The following is a 21,425-nucleotide window of genomic DNA, read 5'->3' as shown; positions in this document are numbered from 1 at the left end:
TAATTCGGTTTCTGGTTACCGATAACGGCCCTGGAAAGGGGGTGGGGGACACTCCGAGATATTAGCTTTATTGGTATCCGCCACTGTGAGCTTCTGTGAAAGGTATGGTTTTCAAGCAGCTCGTACCAGACGTCGCTGCAGTGTGTAGAAAACTAATTAAATTGCATGACTGGAACTACGGCAAGGGCACTTTGAATGAACCAGACTGGAGTTCCCGGGCTGGCGTTGGGGGAAATAGACAAATGGTACAGAGTTTTTCGACAGTCCGTACCAACAAGAGTGAAACTAGTGCCGGGCTTCTGCTCAAAACGTAATCAAGTACTTTTTTGAGATTTGTATTTTTAAACATCTGTCCTCTGTAGAGGTTCAAAATGGATCGATATTTACAGGCGGGAGTGGGGAAGCGGAAGAGGGTGCAAGCTCACTACCCAAGCTTTTTCTTGATAGAACTTGCAGGCGAGCTGAAAAGAGAATACCAACAGAAGCCTTTGTTGGGGAGCGAAATTAGATACTAGCGGTTAGCAGATACGTATCTTCGCTTAACCAGTAAAGTAAGTGAAAGTGAAAGTTGTAGGGCGATCCTCCGAGGTTATTGTTTACAGTTTGCCTCATTAGCATACGACTTTGCGTAGAGAAGGGATCCTGCTATATACAAATTGACTGTAGAAGTTTGTGAAACCTTTAAGTTTCACAATCTTAAAATAGTCGGCAAAATTTTCAGTTTTTTCACGTACACGTGTAATATTGAAGGAGATATTAGTTTTTTTAAAAAACTGCAAAATTTCTGGGTGGCAAAAGCGCTTTGTAAAATGTTGAGTTTTCAAACCTGGTTCAAAGAAGAAGTATTTACAGGGTTCGTATCCTTCTTCACAAACAATTTTCCAGGACTTTTCAAGGACTCAGACTGATTTTTCCAGCACTCCAAAATTCACATTAACCCTTCACTCCTAAGATTTTAATATTATTTCTCCTCACTGTCTATACATTTCTTATCATGTTAGTTCTGAAAATTCTGGTATTACTTGTGTTTAATAACAGATTTCCAGAACTTTCCTGGATCAGTAGTCTTTTCCAGGTCCCGTACGAACCCTGAATTTTAATACTCAGGCTCATATTTATAGCGAAAGTTAATCGTGCCATACTCTTTTCCAATAATCAAAATTGATGTTTTTGTAGCTTGATCAGAAACAGAAGCGTTTATGCTAATGAGGCAAATATTGTATACAAAGATCCCCCCTTTATTTTCCTTGCCCGTGAAGAGTGAACAGCATGGTTCACCTGACTCGTACCCAGTCGTCTCTTATGCGAAAATTGCAAGACGCAAATGATTATGGGATGGTGGAAAGACCATCCGTTTTTTCTCATCCCATGATTCCCTCCGTGTTCAGTTTCATCCAGTCTTCCTAGACTCAAGACGGACTCAAAAGACGACTGGGGACGAGTCTGATGGTTCACGATTTTAACTCCACAAAATGGTTCTTAAAGAGTTTTGTCAAGAGGGTGGGGGTGGGGGGTATGGGACATGAAGAAAAAGGCCAGTAACGAGTAACCATTTTATACTTTTATTTTGCATCAGGCGATTTTGGGCACCTACACGCCTAGTAGATTGTTACATGTTTCATGTTGTTGTTTCTTTCTTTTTTATATAAAATTCCTAAAGTGTATACAGGCAGGCCATTACAAGCTTGCGTTCGTTTAACTATCATTGATAGAGTAAAATACCACATTTATCACAACTTTGGATTAATGGACATAATGCCATCATACATACATACATACTTCACGTTTTCTTTAAAACTGTATTACTTCAACAAAACACAAGCCACCTTGACTAAAAAGCCAGCTTTTGCGATCAAAAAATTCAATTAAATTCTACATACACGACATTCCTATAAGCGTATCAAGAACAGGTCTTTTGTCGATGAAATGTTTACCTTCAGTTTAATGATGAATTCAAAATGTTACGTCTGCTATATATATAAAAAAGAAATTAAATGCCACTTATATTTGTCACGAATTCCAGCGAAGATGGCCGAACCGAAAAGCAATGTACGCAAGCATAAGCAATTACAGTACTTACGTAACCAAACTAACCATAACCTGCAAACATAGTTTTACCTTTGGATTCTTCCTAAATAAAGTCGTTTTACCACCGTTTAGCTTCGCCGTGAATTTACAAATGCATGCTGCCCAAACAAGTACAAATCAAATTGCCCCCTAATTGATTTTCAGCCTGAATTTCAGACGTCTTCCTCTGGTCGCTTTCTTCTGAGAAGAGGAATAAAGCTACCAGAGAAAGACGTTTAAAATTCAGGCTAATTGATTTCTAGAATGCTAGGTTATCTCTAAATGAAAGAAAAAAACAATAATTCCTCTTAACTCATTAGCTTCAGGTTTTCTCTCCTATTCAAGACTAAACTGTTGTCTCTGAAAAATCTTTATAGAAGCACACACAGCAACAGAATAGCTTCTGACTCATTATCCAATCAAAAAATAACTTGAGAACTCCAAACAGTACATGAGCCATGTTGCATTGTAATATCTTTTAAAAATTTTGGCTCATTTCGAATAACCAACTGTTTCCCCGCCTGTCAATCTTTGAGCAGTTTTCCGTTGGTATTCAAGAAAGCATAAGTCTACTGCATAGCTACTGCATCAACAAGGCTCTCATAGAGAGTCTGCGCTAAATGACAATATCTTGTTTGGTTTGGTTATTTTTCTCATAAGAGAACCTTGCTACTGACTGACGAGCAACAAACACCAAAACAACCAGGGCGAGTCAGCATGGCCGAAAAAGCGCAATAAACCAATCAAAACTCAGGAATATGCCACCAGCGTCAAGCGCGGGAAACGTGGTGTATGACAAGTAACGATTGGTCGAGATGACCAACACCTTAGTTTTGATTGGTTGGAAAACGTTGCCTGAATTTTAAGAAGCGATTATAGAGCTGCGCAAACTCAAAGCAAAGTTAACAAATAATTATTATCGGAAGTCACTAGAAAAGTGTTTTAGGATTACATTACTACCAATTTTACACTACACATATAAGGGCTCAGTAAAACGTTGCGGCAATGTTATGGGTAGGACTTGATCAGGATGTTCTTGACTGATGGTTCATAAAATAACTGGTTTATTCCGGATGCAGGGGTTTTTCCACAGCCACCTTATAAGCTTCAGCAACCGGGCGAGCAGGTTTAAAACTGGTCTGCCAATATCTCTGCGATGTTTGAGGCCACATGAGGTCTTGAACTACGTAGTGTCAGTCTAAACATCTGAAAGAGAAGTGCAACGAAGTTGTGAAAACGTTGATATTTTGTTCTTAATTGTTATTGCATTTATTGGTTAGTTCAGTGCTATATCAGTGCAAAAATCGTGGCAATCCCGCAAAATCCGTTAAAAGGGAGGATTCTAGTGCAGCGAAGTATGGGGCACTTCGTTGCTGAGATAGTCTTAAGCGCTTCAATATAAATCATTTTGACTAAATTTTCTCTCCATATTTTGCAGCTTAGATTGAAACAAGTGTGCTGTTTACCTGTGCTTGTCTGTTAGGTTCTAGTCGAAGCAGCGTTCCAATTTGCAACATTCCTGCTTTAATTATACCGGCACAAACAAAGTTTTCCGGATTAGGGTCTACATTCTGAAGTAAGGACATTCCTAAGCCAACAAGCTACAAGAGAATAGAAGAAAGCAGTTAGAAATCATACAAAATGAGCGTGGCACAAATAAGGAAATTATTGAAAACGAATAAAAGCTGTTTACCAAAAATCCCTTTCAAAGCAACCTCCGTATTTTCTCGATTAAACGCCCCAGGTTTTTTTTCAAATTTGGTCTGGTGGACCAGGCGTTTATTTGACGCCTGCAGATTATTCGAAACCGGTGTTTATAAAAGCAAGGAGTTTTACACATTATTTTTTGACAGACATATATAATTCCATTACAACTAAAACTTTTTTATACCTCAAATAAATGCTTGAAGGGAGGTAAGATTTAGAACTCTAACTTTAACACCTCGCGTTTAAACGAGAAAACACGGTAATGATTATTTCAAGAAACGCGCGCAGCGTGCTCTGACCAATTACAGTCAAGTATTCCCCCCCCCCCCCCCTCCCTGGCCAATCAGGTGCCAAAGCGACCCAATCGCCATTTTGGTTTCCGCAACTTTTCCCGCGCTTTTCACCTGTTTCTTTCTTTTCTACTTTCCCAACGCTTTCTATTGGCTACTGTTTTTTTTCGTTTTCCCGCGCTTTCTATCAGCTACATATTTGTTTTTGTTTTCCCGCGCTTTCTATCCGGCTACATGTTTGTTTTCCCGCGCTTTCTATTAGCTTATGTTTTCTGTTTTTCCTGCGCTTTCCATCAGGCTACACGTTTTTGCTTACACCGACCGCAATTTTCACCTGTTACACGTTTTGTTTTTTTCTGATTATTACTGACTTACCTTTGTCTTTATTGTCTCTGTATCAATTGGAAACCTGGCCTGAAAAACCTTCTGGCACTCTTGATCAGGACTGAAATAAAAACAAAGACAACATTTTAAACCGAATAGTTTGAAAGAAACCACAAGAACTACATTTCTGCACATATTCTGGCCAGTGGCCCGTTAAATGAGCTGTATCACGGATTTAACGCAAAGTTAGGAATGGGAAATGGCCATCAAAATCGCTGAAATGTAAAAATAAAAGCTACATTACAGTAACACAGCAAATACAAAAGGTTCGGATGGTCAAAAGTGAAGAAGATTGAAACGGATTGCGATATGAGTTTTTGAAATACTGTTGGGCTGAACAGTTTTCAAAGTTAATCTCGTTTGCTTGTAACTTTAAAATAAAATGTCCGGGAGTCACATTTGGTTGTAATGAAGCTATGGTTTTGGCATTTAGTTCCACTGAAGTAATTTCATTGCAAAGTTTAAGTTTCATAGCGAGTATCTGGCAAAACTTAATAAAATAAACTTAACTCAGCCGTCCCTTTAAGAAGAAGAATAAATACTCACTTTCCCAGCTGTTTCCATCTCGAAAAGAAGTCCTGTGAGTTCATTTCTGTTGGCGAGAAGAACTTGGAAACAAACAGAGGCAGCGGAAGGACAATTCTCTGGCTCATGCCATTCACACTAGCAAGGAAAGAAAATGGTGCACATGAATATAACACTCAGCAAAATAGTCAAGAAAATAAGTAAAGTCTGTGTCCGAGCCATGAGACTCATACAGCCGCAGCTTATCCCGGTTTCCGTAGCATTAAGCGACTAGGAGTATTGCTACTCCCCCCTGGATGGGATGCTAGTCCATCGCAGGGTTACCCCCCAGCAGTAAATTCGCCGGTACCCATTTGTACACCTGGGTGGAGAGAGGCACTATGAGAGTAAAGTGTCTTGCCCAAGAACACAACGCAGCGCCCCAGCCAGGCCTCGAACCCGGGCTGTTTGACTCGGAGTCGAGCGCGCTAACCCTTAGGCCACCGCGCCTCCCACTAAGTCAAGAAAATAAGCAGCTTACAATTTAGATTTAAAAATCGCTCCAAAAAAGCGACAGCCAACCAGAGAGAACTTGTTTTGCAATCCAAATAAAAAATTCTGGGGAACAACTAGTGCTTTTTAAAATGATACAAGTTAATTTGAGATTTCCTACAATACTAGTTTAGACTCTGTATAAGTTTTCTTCACTAGGTAGTAAAAATAAGAAAAAAAGTTTGATTATTTAAGACTATGGTTCATGCAGCTAGTAATGAACTATGGTTTTGAATGGAATTATTAGAGGAAAGAAAACTAAGTATTGCTATCCCCCCACTCCCCGGATGGGATGCTAGTCAAACTGAGGAATTGCTTCCCCCCCCCAAGGCTTCCAATCCCCAGATGGGGATGCTAGTCCAACAGAGGTTACCTCGCTGTCTGCACTTTATCAGGTTTCTAGGATAGGTTTTGTTGATCACAGACAAACTGTTAAGTGTCACCCACTCTAAATCATGTTTGACTGACTGACTGACTGACTGACTGACTGACTGACTGACTGACTGACTGACTGACTGACTGACTGACTGAATGACTGACAGATGGACAGACGGTGGACGGACAGACCGACGGACTGACTGACTGGGGTTTGGGCCTTGACTCAGACACACTATTAAAACCACGACTCCATTTCCTCTCACACAAAACCAAAGAGAACACTTTCTTGTCCTGTACCCTCTGAATAACCTTTGAACTACATAAGCATCACACCTGCTTTATTATTTAATAAAAGTTACCTGAATTGAAGATCTATGAGTGGACGATCATTGAAATCCATGAGACATTCTACATTCACCATCTGTTTCACCTGTGCCCCGCCCTCCACAACATTTGGAGGAGATTTGGAGTCGACTTTGAGACGTGAATGAAGTCAAGGAAGGAAACTACAGGATAATGAAAATATGTAGGCCAACTGTCTGCATACATGTCAGGTGCATTTTAAGTTCAATTTCATTATTTTTTATAGTATTCAGGCAAACTATTAATTCCACAACTCACATCAACATTGAGATTCCTGTGTAAGGGTTATTCCAATCCCTGAATGTACGATTACACAACAAGTCTTAGATCCTGGTGGGTTAATCAAATTATGGTCACCAGTTACATTGTACAACTTTTGTAGGATTTTATTCCCCAATTGCAAAAGTTGCTTAGATGAAATACTGTTCAAACCTATTTGCAATTTTATTTCTTTAAAAATATGACCACCTCTGAAAATTTCTTCATGAATGGCTGCCATGAGTTTATATTTTGGCCAGGCAATGTTTCTTTTATAAGCATTAAGAAATGTCATATACATTGAAAGGATATGAGTATTAAGATCTCCAGGCATGTGAAGAGTGGAAGTAAATGCCACAAACTGTGATGACGTCTTGTTGCCATAGAATATGCCAAGAGCCCCTGGAAAATAGTAAATTAACAAATAAATAAATATACACAAACCTCCAGAACACAAAAATAACAGATTATGGTGTTACGACCTTTGACCCAGCAAAATGTTCACTATGCAGAGTGGACTCAGGGCTCGAGACTAACGGTAGCCAACTAGCCAAAGGCTAGTAAAAATGCAGTTTTGGCTAGTAGGTTTTGGCCTTTCACTAGCCAAAGTGGCTAGTGAAAAAATCAGGCATTAGTGGCAAGAAACCGCATTTATTAAAATCGTCTTTCAGAGAATATAACTAACAAGTAGACTGTTGACATTATAGAATGTAAAGCTTAAAACAAAATTCTAGTTGACAAAAACGCATGTACATGTACAATTTTTATAGTGAAGAACAAACTCGTCAAAGCCCAATTTTTTAAGGGGAAAAAAACGTGAAGATTTAAGGAACATTTTACGGTTAAAGGTTTCAACATTATCGCACATTTTTTCACCCCCCCCCCCCTCCCCCTTAAAAGGAGAACTATGCTTAAAAATTGTGGCTAGTAGAAAATAAGTTTTGGCTAGTGAAATCAAAGCTGTCACTAGCCACTTGGCTAGTTAGCAAAAAAGTTAGTCTCGAACCCTGGGACTAGAACTGAAATGGGCAGAATCACTCATAGAGAAATGAGGAAGTAATAATAACAAAACGTCAACAACAATTAAGTAACTTACCCTTATCGTCTTTGAATTCTGATTTTATACCAACTTGAAGGATGTCAGTTTCAAAAAGAACACCAGTGTTTTTGAACACAAATCTGTCAACAAAATAATGAAAACTCTTTATATTAGCTCCTCATCTTAAAATCTGTGCATAGAAAACTATACAGGGGGGACCTCTCTCACGCAAACACCATTCACATGTAAATGAAGCATGCTACATTCACTCGTAAGTGAACAGCTCTCCTAAGTCAGGGACCTCTGAGGGGGAGGGGCTGATAGAGCTAAAGCCCTACCACTTCTTTGCTTGAGTTGATTTTTTAGGGCTCCATATGCATGATAAATTGTGGAATAGTGACCCTAATGCTTTTTTTGTCTTGAACAGATTTTTTAGCCCTACAACTTTAAAATGGTCTTTGTGGTCCCTGTAAGCAGATAATAATAACTCTCTTTTCAAGGGTGTCAGCTTATGGGATGTCAGACTGACTGAACCAAAATATTAATTACTTTTGTCAAGTTTAAAAATTTCCTAATTGAAAATTATTATTTATTTTTCACTAGTTAGGGGCAACTAACATGAAGCATGCCATGATGGGCAAATGAAGGCTAACACATTCTACATTTTACAGTAGCTTACTTCTTAATGTTTTCCTCTGCACCAGGGGTGATGGACGGAGCACTTCCTGTTATGGGTGCTGCCGGCATCTCAAACACGTCCACTAGGAGTCCCCCTCCCCCTCCTGCCTCTGGAGCTGCAAAGTTGTTTGTCATAGGTGCAGCTGGTTCTGTGTGGAACAGATCTATGACCAAAGAAATATTATGGTAACCATGGATATTCACATAAAATAAAAATTATTAAAAATAAATAGGAATTAACAGCGGCACATCCACGGTGTGGCTATCTGTACACCTCTAGATCGAAGTGCTGATTTTTGTGGAGGGAGGAAAACCGGAGAACCAGGTGAAGAACCCTCGGAGCAGGGCAAGAACCAACAAACAACTCAACCTACACATGACGCCCCGTCCGGGAATCGAACCTGGGCCATTGGTGGAAGGCGAGTGCTCTCACCACTGTGCATTCACATTTATTTTTTGTTCAGTTCTGATTATTCAGTCATATATCCATGTTTGGAAATGTTTTTCATCTCATTACTTGTTTCATTTAGATGTCGAAGGGAACCTCTATCCACATAAAACAGACACTTGTACCAGTAGTTGCCTATCAGTCCACTCTATGCAATGCAATCAGGGATTTCAAAGTACATGTAAGCTTAAAATGACTGTTTCATAACCTACCTGCTTGCAGAGCAGGGTTGGGAGCAGAAACCGAAACTGAAACCTGAAAGAAAGCAAATTCTTTATGTCAGTCATTAATGTTATTTCGTCAACATCATCTCAGGATTAGAGATAATATGCACATAATTATAAGCCATTTACAGGACTGTCATTAAGGACCATAACCTGTAACATCTGTTACGGCTGAGTTCACCCAATGTTACAAGTGAAGATGTCAATTGTTACATTACACTTGCATACAGAGCGAAAAGCCATGGGTGATAAGTTCAACAGAATGGCTGCTTAAAAACTTAACAACAGCTCTGCTCAACACTCCACATTGACTGATTTACTGATGTACTGACTGACTGACGGACGTACTGACCGACATACCGACCAACTGATTTATTGATTGAAGGAATGATTGCAAGCAGTTTCATAAATGTACCTCATTAGCAACAGGAACCTGTCCATTGGCAGTTGGTTTCTCTACTGGTTCACTTTTCTCTTCCTTCTCAAGGATTCCTGCCTTTTCCTTCTTTTTCTTCTTCAGTTTTGCTAAGATGGAAGACTCTCGTTCTGGGAATGGTGGCATTTCTTCAAGAACAGTGGCCTTTAGTGAAGAAATAAACAGAAACACAATCAGTCCATAACTCATAAGCGGGTAGAGCTATGATCCTCAAGATTTTTTTTTTCTGGGGGGGGGGGAGGGGTCAATGGTTAATACACACCCCTCCCAGCAATACAAACTTACCAAAACATCTGGAGAAGCAACAGTACTAAGTTTCAAGTACTCCAGAGCCCTCTGTTGGATCTCTGCATCAGAATTCTTAAGGTTCGAATCACTTCGCAAAATCTGAAAGAAGATTCAAAGCAAATCAGAAAAAACACATGTTGGGAGCTCAATGACTGAGGAAATTATTGCCCAAACAATGCATGGCCTAGCATCTATGCGCCTTAAAGCGGCAACACCAACGTTGTTCCCAGAGCCAGTGTCCCCCTTGACCAGTAGTCAGGAAACACAGCGTCTCTTGATGAATCCAATCCAGAACCAGGAAATCCTGCTTCTGGTGTGATTGTGTGCATGCATCAGAGATTGTGGATGAAATGAACAAGTTTTCAACAGCTAATAAGAACTCAGGCTGTCTGTTTGGCAGGCTTTCAGTCTAGCCCAGAGGTCCTGATCCCTGGCACAGACCAGAAGGATCGTGGCCTCTGGGGACAAGATTGCAGCAAGCAGGGATGTAGCTAAGAAATCACTAAGCTGGCTCATTAACAAGCCCAGAGCAAGCCCTTTTGCCTTGGCAGATCTAAAAGTTTACTAATGTCTTTGTTTTCATGTGAAATTTCAGCCGGATTTAAGTTCTCTTTTTTAGTTGGTGAAATTAGCCGACAGCTTGCCCTTAGCGACATCCCTGAGCAAGACATACAATGTGGCTGTTTTTGTACCTCCTGGATGTGTCCTTTGATCTCGGGGAAGAGATTAATAAACTTGATGTATGTTGACATGAGCAGTCCTCTTGTGGAGGAAGCACACAATGGGAATTTGCTGTGTAACAACTGGAACTGAACCATTGGGCTGAAAAGGTGAAAAGAGAAAAACAATATACATGGATGTTTTATTCAACTTACAGCATAAATACTTAAAAGTTATTGTACTTTATTTTCAGTTTCAAACATTACTCAACCATGGTAGAAATAAAAAAAATCTGTATCGAGCTAAGTGGCCCATGCTGCTGGAGCAATAGCCCTTATGCATGTTTACGTCAACCTGGCTAGTTTCACCACCAAGCCTCGCTTTCAAAGTGCAAACTTGTAAATATTATCATGAACGAATTCCCAAAGTAGCAAAGATAAAAAGGATACCCTCGTGAAAACTGCATGAAGGTGGCAAAAAGTTGCGCATAATTTGCGTAAACGAGGCTTGGTGGTGAATTTTGAGCTTATGACGTTATCATGCATAAGGCCTATTATCCTGGTTTCTGTAGCATTGAGGGACTAGGCGTATTCTACTCCCCCTGGATGATCAGAGGGAAGGTTGACAAGCACAACAGATGTCGGTTAGAGATATCCCATAGCTACAATTTTAATACTGAAGTCACAGAATATTTCCAAGTGACATCTGCCATAATTGATGGTAGTTTAAGAGCCAACTGTGAACTTGCAGGAATTTGAAAGCTGTAATAGTTTTGAGATGTTGGTTTGTTTTGTTAGTTGAACAATTAGCCTACAGGACATTTATATCAGATCGCGGCTTATTAAAATTTGCTCCCAGGTAACTTGCTGTTCAGTAGTACATTTCAGCAATCTTCCTTGCAACCTGTTTGATACTGAAAGATGGCTACCTGTAGGGCAGTTTATAATAATATTACAACACAGCTGAGAATTTGGCTATTAGTTGTTTCTACCTTGATCTTGGATCTCCAGCGATAAGATTTCCGAACTCTCCCAAGATGTAGCCGCCAACTTTGACCATGTTTTCATGGCAGGCTGGTGACTGTAAAGCTTCAAACACTGTCTTAGCAGCATAACCCTGAATGTCATCTCTGTTGATCACGATCTGGATTACACGGTACCACACCTAAAAAGGAATTTTGCACCACATCAATACTCACAAAAAATGTTAACCAAAACAGAAACATTTATTTTTTTAGAGAGATCAACATCTGACTTCTCATTGAATGAACAGTATTTCGCAGATTTTTGGTCTAAACTGTTCTGAAACTGGAGGCAGGCAATTTTAACCTATAAAACATCTAAAGGAAGATATAACCTTAATTTGTGGATAGAAATCAAGCAACGGCTATAAATATCGACTTTTTTGAAGACGCACAGAAACAACTTGAAAAAGTAAGCCTTACTTTTTCAAGTTGCAATTCGTTTCCATCCAAGCCATACACAGCCAAAGATGCTTGTTAACAGTTTCAGTGCTCTAATACAGCAATTTTTAATAAAAATGGAGCATTATAATTAGGTTTCCTGCGACACAAATATAAATTTTGGCTGTTCAAAAATCTGGTAAAATCCGTGACATAGTCCTTTAATTAAGAAGCACCATACACCATCATACCTCCTCACTGACGTAATCTCCTGCGATCCTGATAAGAGTAAGGATGGTATCCATGTACCAGGAATAATCTGTTGCAAACTTCTCAGCAAGGATTGCTACTTTCAACACCTGAAAGAATAAAAAAAATTGTAAAACTTCAGGTAAAGGAAAAACCATCATCCAAGCATCCAAGTACTAAGGATTATTGTAGCCTCTCCTAGATGGGATATGCTAGCCTGTAACAGGTTTTCCCCTACATATTTGACCCTCGATCGATCTTCACATCAGTCATTTTCAATTGCCGTGTTGCCCTTACAATAATTATTTGAACATCTACAAATTAATCTACAGTATCTTAGCCATCTACACAGATAATAACATCGGCACAAATTAACTAATTACCATTTCTTCTTTAATAGAGTAATCAGCTGTCTCCAGATATGTTAACATTTCTGACACAATCTCCTCAGCATTGTTCTTATCGCACATGGCATATAGAAGATCAACAGCTCTTTGACGCACACTGACATCACGCTCAGTCTACCATAGACAAAAGAAAAATATCATATTTAGGAACAGAAAAAAGCACACACATTTTGATTTTCATTCACACCGCCAATCAATGCATGTGTTATCAGAGCAAAACCTTATAATGCAAAATGTAAGCATAGCTCAGAATGATCACTATCTTATGTTCTTGTTATAAAGACCAGGAATCAACTGATCTCACCTTCAGTGCACTCACAACAGTCTCTTGATGTTTCCTGACAGCATCAACTGAAAACTCAGAGTTGGACATCAGACACAGTCCTTCCAAAGCAAGATACCTGGGCAGAATTATTACAATCATTATGTTAAAAAATACAACACTTGCCGTGAGAAAAAGTCTGATTAGGGCTGCAATGATACATTTGCTCACAATATGATACTGTACATATCTTGATACAAGTACCACGATATGATACATAATGTCATAAAACTGACAACTAACATAATTTTACTAAACTGTGGTTCCAAGTCAGTTTTTCTCCACCTTTATCAACATGGGAAACATTTTTCAAAGTGAAGTTGTCACGAACCGCATGTTTTTGCTCCTGGGCACACAAGACTGTGTCAGCTGACAACTAGTAGTTGGAACTACAGTGTATGCATGCGTTTATGCTGCATCTCGAAGAATACATGATCAGAAGCGCAGCAAGGATGGAACTTTCTTGTCCCTCTGTTTAATTTATCACTATAAAGGGCTTGGACTTGAGTAAAATGTCATTATAAACAGTAATTTTTGAACGTTGATGAAGAATGTTTTATTATTATGCGATGTTGTGATATGTTGTTCAAAATTAATATCAATATTTGAACCATGAAATAAGTTGACCAGTGCACCGGTGTACTGTTGCACAACTAATTAACATACCTCAGATTAGTTTCCCTGTGCGTCAAAAATTGACCCAGTTGGTTACAGCCTCTAATCAACAAACTCTGTTCACTGTCCATGTGTATGATTTGATTTATGGCTTCAAACAGGACAGCATTCCGGGCATTTGAATGCTGAACTTTCTTCGACTTGGGCGGTTCCTGTTAGAGATCAACAAAGAAGGCAGCGTTAATTGTTGTCCTGTCAGCTGTAAATTAAATGCAAATACAGTAACAGATACCTGAGCCTTGTTCAGAATTGTCTCCAGACATTCACTTAATCTTCCATGGATGGCTGGGTCTTCTACAGTAAGCAAAGAACAAAAAACATTGAAGGGTTCCTTAATTTATTTGCAATAATACCAATAATATCGGTAATATGCGCACATTACTCTTAGAGAACTTCTGAAAAACATGCACCAGATAAACATATTCCCCAGGTCTTCGAGTATTAATGGGACAAAATTACGTAACAAAATAATTTACATCTAAGACTAATGGAAAACAACTGTGTTACCGTTTCAAATATCTTATCAAAACATGGATTATGTCTCAAACAACATCTTTTAAAGACATTTGGATATTCAAACGAAACCCAGAGATTAAACTCTGAACTTGGTACTGCATAATTTACCTGGGGGAGGGTACAGCTGTAAAAGCTTTAGCAGCTTGACGCAAAGCCATGGTGCTGGTACAAAGTAGTAGGTGTAGTCTTGAAGGTCTGTGTAAGATGACGTCACAATCTGTTGGATTCAAATTAAAACTGTTAAAACCTTCATTTCCCTTTAGCTGGTCACATGCTTACATGTAATTCTTCCCTCACTAAAAAGACCTCTGAATTTATTGTGGTTTTCAGTTAATATATGTGAACTCTGAAATTCAAAAATCGACTAATGATTGCATTTTTGCTGCCGTCAACCATAATTATGGCGACAGCAAGCGAACCATGAAAAACAGAAACAAACAAAATGGATCGAAATCCTCCAATCACAACGGACAGACGTGACCTTTTGAACTGGTTGAAGTGAGCTTCTGCTTCCAGAGAGGTCTGCCAAGATGATTGATGGCAGCAAGAAGTTCAAACCGTTGGTTGAGGATTGAATTTAAGAGTTCGCATATCATTCAGTGATATGCGAACTCTGAAATTCAATCCTCAACCACAATAACTCCAAAATTCCAAATTTGATAACATAGCTAGCTCTGTGGAAATCCATGTAATCTCTTGGATTTCGCTATGGCTATAGAACTGGGTACAATTCACATAACTTAACTGGAAAATTTAAAATTCTTGATAAGCAACCTTACCCTGCTAAGTCTTGAGACTGCTAGTTGTACACACCCCTTGTAATCATCAGCAAAATGATGAACAACACCATGAATAAGGCTGGCAGCAGAGGTTACCACACCCTAATGGAAAATAATCAAACATTCCAAACAAATAATTATTAAGCAAAACTTGTAGCCATTTGAATGAACTGTAGCAAAAAAAGTAGCCATGTAACAATTAGACAACTAGTCAGAATTTTCTATGAGCGAATAGTCAACAAGGCGCAGCCAAGTTGACTATCGCTCATAGAAAATGAGGGCGAGTAGTCTAATTGCTTTAGTAGAAACTCTTAAAGGACTGCAGTCCGAAAAACCTACAATTTTACCTACTTATAAGCCAAAAATGAAGAAAAATTAATCTTTAAATGAGCAACGAGTGTGCGATCGTTTTCTATCGGCAAATAGAAAACAGTGGAAGAACCAATCAGATTCGCGGATTTTCAAAAGAACACGGCTGAGTTTCTACTAAAAAACAGATAGAATCAACGTTTTATTTCAAATAAAACTAACAAACCAGACCATTTATAAAATCTGCTGTTCATGTTCTTATTTCCAATCAATGGCCTTAACTTTACACTACTGCAAACTTGTAACCAATGTAATACACCTACCAAATGCTTATCATTTAGCAGTTGAACTATCCTTGATGTCCACTCTCCAGGAGGCAGGATATCTGTTTTAAGCCTAAACAGCTTCAAAACACAAAGAGCAGCACATTGCTTGACGCTGTCATTTGTGTCTGGTGAAACTAACAGCTTTGGAACTTCTTTACCAACAGCATCAACCATTTCTTCATTGCCGATGTTTGCTATGCACTGCAGCGCGAGGCACACATTGATGGGATTGCGGCTAGACAAGTCATTCTTGATGGCTTGGATGATCAGCTTGAATAGCTCGCTGTTGGCACTAACAAGGACTGAGATAAAGAGGTAACCCTGAAAACAAAGAACAAAAAATATCAGAATGAGATCAACATTTAATTTTTCCCTCAACCCTCCAAGTTTATTTTTTTCCTTAGTGGCCATTTGGCCACCGACCGCTCAAGTTTGGTCACCGGTGAAAGTTTTTGTTGCTAAATTAAGTTCACTCTTTCAATCCTTCTTCTCAATTTTAGACACCAGGCTGGCAACTTTGGTTCCAATTTAGTCGCCAGCTCCAAAATTTTAGTTGCCATGGTGATTAAAATGGTCTTAACTTGGAGGGTTGTCACTAGATCATCAAATTAGCATAATCTTGCTAGAGGCCTAATCAGCCTCATCAACACAAGATGAAATAAAGTTATCTATCTATCTATCCACTGTCATGTACATGTGATGAAAAGGCAAATTGACTGGCTTTTAGTGAAAAGATTCATAATAACAAGGCATGAAAAAAGTGCTGTCCAGTTGTCCAGGGCAAGTAGATTTTTTTGCCTGGCAAGTGACTTTTTATTCTCACTTTCCCAATGAGTAAGGATCCAGGCAAGTTGTCTGCTGACTAAATCATTAAAAAAAGTAAACAAAGGCATTATGAAGCATGCAACTTCCTGAGCAAGTAAAAATTGAGAGCTGCTTATCTGAAGGGCAACCTGGAATTCAAGTATTTCCAAGCACTGAATAACAATTATAAAACCCTTGATTGATCACCGTGGGCTGGGATGAAAGGCATTGTAAATATATTCCTTCAAGTGAAATAGAAATATGAGCAATAGTGCTCTTTGCTTTGGATGTCAACTAACTGCGCATGTGCATTTTTAATATTCTATATCTGATAATATGATATGATATGGGCCGTGCTTATATAGCGCATTTACAAAGCTCGTGATCAATGCGCTTCACAATTCGAATCTATGGGATGAGACCGGACATCAGCATATTAGGCGCTCATGGCAGCCACTCCGTCCATGTGTATGATCTCACCTCACCACCCAACCCATGGAATAGAACAGACCACAACACCGGGAACTTCATGCCCTACTCTTTGCGACGAGTGTGTGGGTTCTTTAACGTCCCCTGCTGATTATAACACTGAAGATGCAGGAGACGGGGCCTACGGTTTATCGTCCTTATCCGAGAAGACTAGAATGTCTAACCATTTGCAGATGTAATTACATCCCTACAGTTAAACAAGCCTTTCGACACAATGCACTGACATGGAACTGTTTTATTAGTATATTTTCCAGTGATACTGATGAGCTTGTTATATACAGTCAGACTACAAGCATATCATCTCTCTTTAACAACACAATCTAAAACTCAACACCTTGCAATTGGTTTAGTTTTACAGCAAGAAAACTGCAAAAAATATGTGTTCCTGGTTGTTTTGAATGTTTTTTTTTTTTTCAATTATGCTTTATAAATACCCACTTGTTCATCCAAACTGTCCACGTATTTCAAAACAATCCTACATCCTTATTAATTTATGCACAAGTAAAAACAATAAATTTAATTCATCCACTTCAGCAAGATACAACTTCGTAATCACCACGTAAATTTCAGGCACTATTCTATAAGCAGACTGGTATTCTTCCTATGCACTTCCAAGCAAAAACAAAAAAAAAAACACCAAATGACATGACTATGTTGAACGCTGCAATGCAAAAGCAGTTTTTGCACATTCAGATTATCAAATTTTTATTTAGTGTGCTCAAGCTGATAACAAAACATTTGAATTGCTTTTAATGGACACAGGTGTCAAAAACAAGGAACAGCTGGCTTTACAAATAATTGCAAAAATGAACAAACGGGATGTTAAATGCGACATTGTGGGTCTATCTAGATCTTCTGCATGAAGCTTAAAACATATTAATCACGGTAAAATTAAACAACCCGGCAACAATGATTTGAGTTTGTAAGACAGTACATAACAAATGACAGGAGCCCATTACGAAAAGTGGACAGCTAACAATGGGCAACTGCCATGGCGAGGACCAAAATGAATTACATTAGCTAGCACAAACTTGAAAATGTTAGGTTTGTGTCTTCAATTACACCTTGAATAACTTTTCGACAGAATTTTTGTTGTTGCAAAAATTGCATTCTTTCAAGATGCTGCTTTCCAATGGCCAGCAAGATTTTGGACCATAATTTAAGGGAATATTTTCTGCAGCATTTATATGCATAAATTCTATTTTATTATTGAAAGTTTTGAGTGCATACTATATAAAAATTATGTCACAACACAGAAGTATGAAAGGCACTCATGTTCATGTATAAAATAATGTCACAACAGCTGTAAAATAACTCTGACTTATGGATGCAAGTCTTGGCGGGAATAAAAATACATTGTACATGCGGGTATTTATGGGCAAGCTATAAAAATTGCATAAAATTGGTTTTATCGCTGTTGATTGAAGTTTAGCCTTTTAATATACCGCATACTACCAGACTAAAACACAAGTAAAACTGTTATCTTAATTCCACATTTTTAATTCACTTTACCTCTTAAAAATTGTTTTTCACTCCCCACCATCAATATCGAAAGATCGCGTTCTGATAGCACCCACAAGGAAATCAAAGTTTGGTGGTTAATCCCATCTTAAAAATTCACATTTGGCTCGTTAAATTAGACGGCGCTTTTGTGTCTAAGTTGTCTTCTTTGCAGTGACTTCGCAAAGCAAACATTCTCGAGCTCATAGAAATCGAAATATTACTTAAAATACATGTAAAATGCACTTCCAAAGCTTGTGAATACTTACGATTTGTTTCTCCGTGTACTTGTTGGACGAGAGAAGGTTTACGGCTTCCATATGACCAAAATCGATATCATGCCCGAGCAGAAAAATAAACAGCAGCTTGCAAACGTATTTTTTCTTTTGGTAGCCATCTAACTGCTTATCACCTGAAATAAAAGGGTGAACATTTGAAGCGGTCAAATCGAACTCGAACAATTTTGTAATAAGATTAGCTTGCAAGCCTAAAATTGGCTAGCTATCTACAACTTGTACACTCTTCAAATACAAAATATACAAACTTACCTTTGAATTTATTCCTAATATTTGCTAGTTCCTTGTTTATTCGCTTCATTTCAGCTTCTTTAGATTTACCTGAAATAATGAAAGCATGTTAGATTATCGTGAACGAACAAAATACCGCGGTGAAGCGAAACGGCGAAAATTGATCGATCGCCGAATACAGTTTCAGCTCGACAACCCGACACACGTGTCAAATACGATAAATTTACACAAAACTCGGCGCATAAGAAACCTTGAAAAGTTGAGATTTACTTACAGTTCCTAATGTCCGAAATAAAAACGGCTAAGCCTCTCATTCCTTCTCCCTTTACGGCAGGCATCTTGGCTTGCTGGGATAGAGTTCCACAATATCAATGTCTTCCAATCTGACACAGCCCACTTCACAAGCACCGTGACACGGCTTCGATGCACGTGGAATATTCACCAGATGACTATTTACGACTCTGTAAACCGGAGTATATGATTTTAGTGATGGAGGAAACTAACTACAGCTGCTAATCTCGCCGTACAGTTGGTTATTTAGTGCTCTATGTTCAAATTGTAGACGGAAGATGGCAGCCGCCATCAAACGTTCTTCAGAGCGAGGCCAAGAAGACAGCGCCCCCGCACTCACGAGATTCACGGTCAGCGAATTTTTCCGCTTGTGAAGGAAGAAAGTACTTTGTGTAAGTCACAATAAATAATCTTCACAGCCAGATTGAACTGTAGAAACATTTGAAACTCATGTTGAGACCCCTGGCCTTAGGCTTTTATAGATTGTGCTAGCATAATTTTTGGCATAATTGGAGCTAAAAAGCATAATTTGTGAAACGAGCACTGCCACGGCATAATTAGCAATTTTTAGCACTTTTTGGAGCATAAATTCATAAAATGTAGTAAATATGATGTACTTTCTACAGAAATAAATGAAATTTAGGTAGTTTGTTCTTGCAATGCGTGTTTTAGCTATACAATTGTGATTGTTAAGTCGTTGGAGGCATTTTACAAACGGTTTAGAGATGCGAGCAGCTAATTTGGACAGCTGACGGCCGTGATAAACTGCCATAAACACAAATAAATTTACAACAACAGTTTATTTAAAAAACATCATAATTTGGTGTCGTTATTGCGCACCTCTATGTATAGAATCTACGTCATTTTGTGAGCATAATTTCGGAAATCAGAAGCATAATTTGGGAATTCTGGCATAATTTTTGCATAATTTGGCAAAATTTTGAGCACTGCTAGTAGCATAATATGCCACTTTTAGGAGCACAATCTATAAAAGCCTACCTGGCCTACGGAAAACAAAGTTTACCTAAACTTTCAAGGACCTCCGTGGCGAAATCCTGTCACTGTACAGGGTCTAATCGATTGTTTTAAATGTTTCTTGTTCTTCAAATAGTAAAAAGTGTAAATAGCTATATTGTGTTCTGTAAAGTGCAATATGAATATGATATATTAAATACAGTCCCAAACCGTTGTATCGGCCTTGCAATTTTTTTTTATACAAAAATTGATATTTTTCTTTGTTTTAGTTTTTAGAAAACGTTATGGGGTCCACCTCCCGTTTCCTTTTCATGATGCATTTTTATCTTTTTACTGTTTCCATTCATGAATAAACCACTATGTTCTGTTCTGTTTAATATATGTAACGTTACGTTACGTGACGTTATGCTTTGTATGTTATGTTACGTAACGCTTCGTTATGTTATACGCACAGGAGCAGGCGATGGGTTCCGGATTCCTATGGCGGGAGCTGCGGAGATCAGAGATTAAGGGTGGTTTCTTTTTTTTAACAGGTCTTTATCTCTACTCCCTCCCCCTCCCCACTAAGCACACTGGAGGGCTCAATAATGACGGTAAAAACCAACAGAAATTCTATATAAACTGCAACTTTCTACAATACTACAGGCTTTTATCTGCGATACCAAGTGCTTGGAAAGAGCTTTTAAAATCACAAACCGGAAACCTCTCCTCCTCGACGCCAAATATAGAAAACCTAACGTGTAAAGTCATATATCATCTGTTGATTGATGGAAAAAATCTTCCTCCACCTACGGCAGAAAAAAGACTCATCAAGGGCGGTTTTGATCCATCGCAACGTCGCAAAATATACTCACTCCCCTTTGCTGTAACAACTGTAACAAAAGAAGTTAAATTATCTGTGTTTCAGTTTAAATTAATACATAACACGACTAGTCTTCTGTACAAAATGCAAATTATCGATTCACCTACTTGTCCATTTGGCCCTGATACAGAGCAATCTATCTCTCATTTATTTGTGCACTGTTCATTGGCTGTATCTTTCTGGAACGAATTAACCGAGTGGTACCGCTCACAATGCAAAGAGCATAGCGTGACAGCCTTGACAGAAAACGAAATATTATATGGCGTCTTAAAAGGCTTATCTTCGCTTCAAACCATCAACCACTCCCTTAATATAAAAGATAGAAATGTACACACGTCACTTGCTGGGCCAAAACTATTGCAGTCGTATGTCGTATGCGCAAAATATGCAGGTTTAGTCATGTACTGATGCGCTTCCCATTCCCATTTTTTGTTTCCGAATCCCAGTCCCAGTGACCTAAATCCCATTTTCCCAGTGAAAAAATAGGCAAATCCCAGTTCCCATTTTACCCCTTCAGGACCCTCTTGCTAATGTAATTAAATAAGGTGTTCAGTTGCAGCGGTATACTAATGCTCCCAAGGAAAACAATGTTGACTTCACATGGGGCTAACCAGAAGGTGACCCATGTCTACATCCCACCATCGTTGCCATTTCCGAGAAATCACGTGCTTGTCAATATGCACTGAATTGAAATTATATCAAGGCTGTGTTTTGCA

General features: G+C 38.7%; 1 protein-coding gene across 1 annotated transcript; it reads right to left on the bottom strand.

The window, feature by feature from the left end:
• Window positions 1-1,543: 1,543 nt before the first annotated feature.
• LOC144631453 (AP-2 complex subunit alpha-2-like) lies at window positions 1,544-19,191 on the bottom strand. The gene is made up of 24 exons (XM_078489881.1): window positions 18,856-19,191; window positions 18,603-18,671; window positions 18,324-18,466; window positions 15,259-15,582; window positions 14,627-14,728; window positions 13,956-14,064; window positions 13,564-13,625; window positions 13,323-13,483; window positions 12,639-12,735; window positions 12,311-12,448; window positions 11,930-12,037; window positions 11,268-11,440; window positions 10,309-10,438; window positions 9,614-9,715; window positions 9,308-9,472; window positions 8,881-8,923; window positions 8,222-8,384; window positions 7,600-7,682; window positions 6,817-6,905; window positions 6,242-6,366; window positions 4,995-5,111; window positions 4,440-4,509; window positions 3,534-3,668; window positions 1,544-3,273 (listed from the first exon to the last, which is right to left on the bottom strand). The coding sequence occupies exons 1-24, from the start codon at window positions 18,917-18,919 to the stop codon at window positions 3,196-3,198; spliced, it is 2,850 nt and encodes a 949-aa protein (XP_078346007.1). The 5' UTR covers window positions 18,920-19,191; the 3' UTR covers window positions 1,544-3,195.
• Window positions 19,192-21,425: the final 2,234 nt, after the last annotated feature.

Source organism: Oculina patagonica, chromosome 12 (assembly GCF_052425735.1).
Source record: "Oculina patagonica isolate OP01 chromosome 12, crgOcupat, whole genome shotgun sequence".
In the NCBI taxonomy this organism is placed as follows: domain Eukaryota; kingdom Metazoa; phylum Cnidaria; class Anthozoa; order Scleractinia; family Oculinidae; genus Oculina; species Oculina patagonica.
The sequence above is the reverse complement of the archived record's forward strand: the minus strand, read 5'-3'. Positions and strand labels throughout refer to the sequence as shown.

Coding starts and splice junctions, on each gene's coding strand:
- LOC144631453 (XM_078489881.1), bottom strand. CDS start 18,919: ATGCCTGCCGTAAAGGGAGAAGGAATGAGAGGCTTAGCCGTTTTTATT. Junction 15,583..18,323: donor AGTACACGGAGAAACAAATC/GTAAGTATTCAC, acceptor CTTTGTTTTCAG/GGTTACCTCTTTATCTCAGT. Junction 14,065..14,626: donor CAGTCTCAAGACTTAGCAGG/GTAAGGTTGCTT, acceptor TGAATCCAACAG/ATTGTGACGTCATCTTACAC.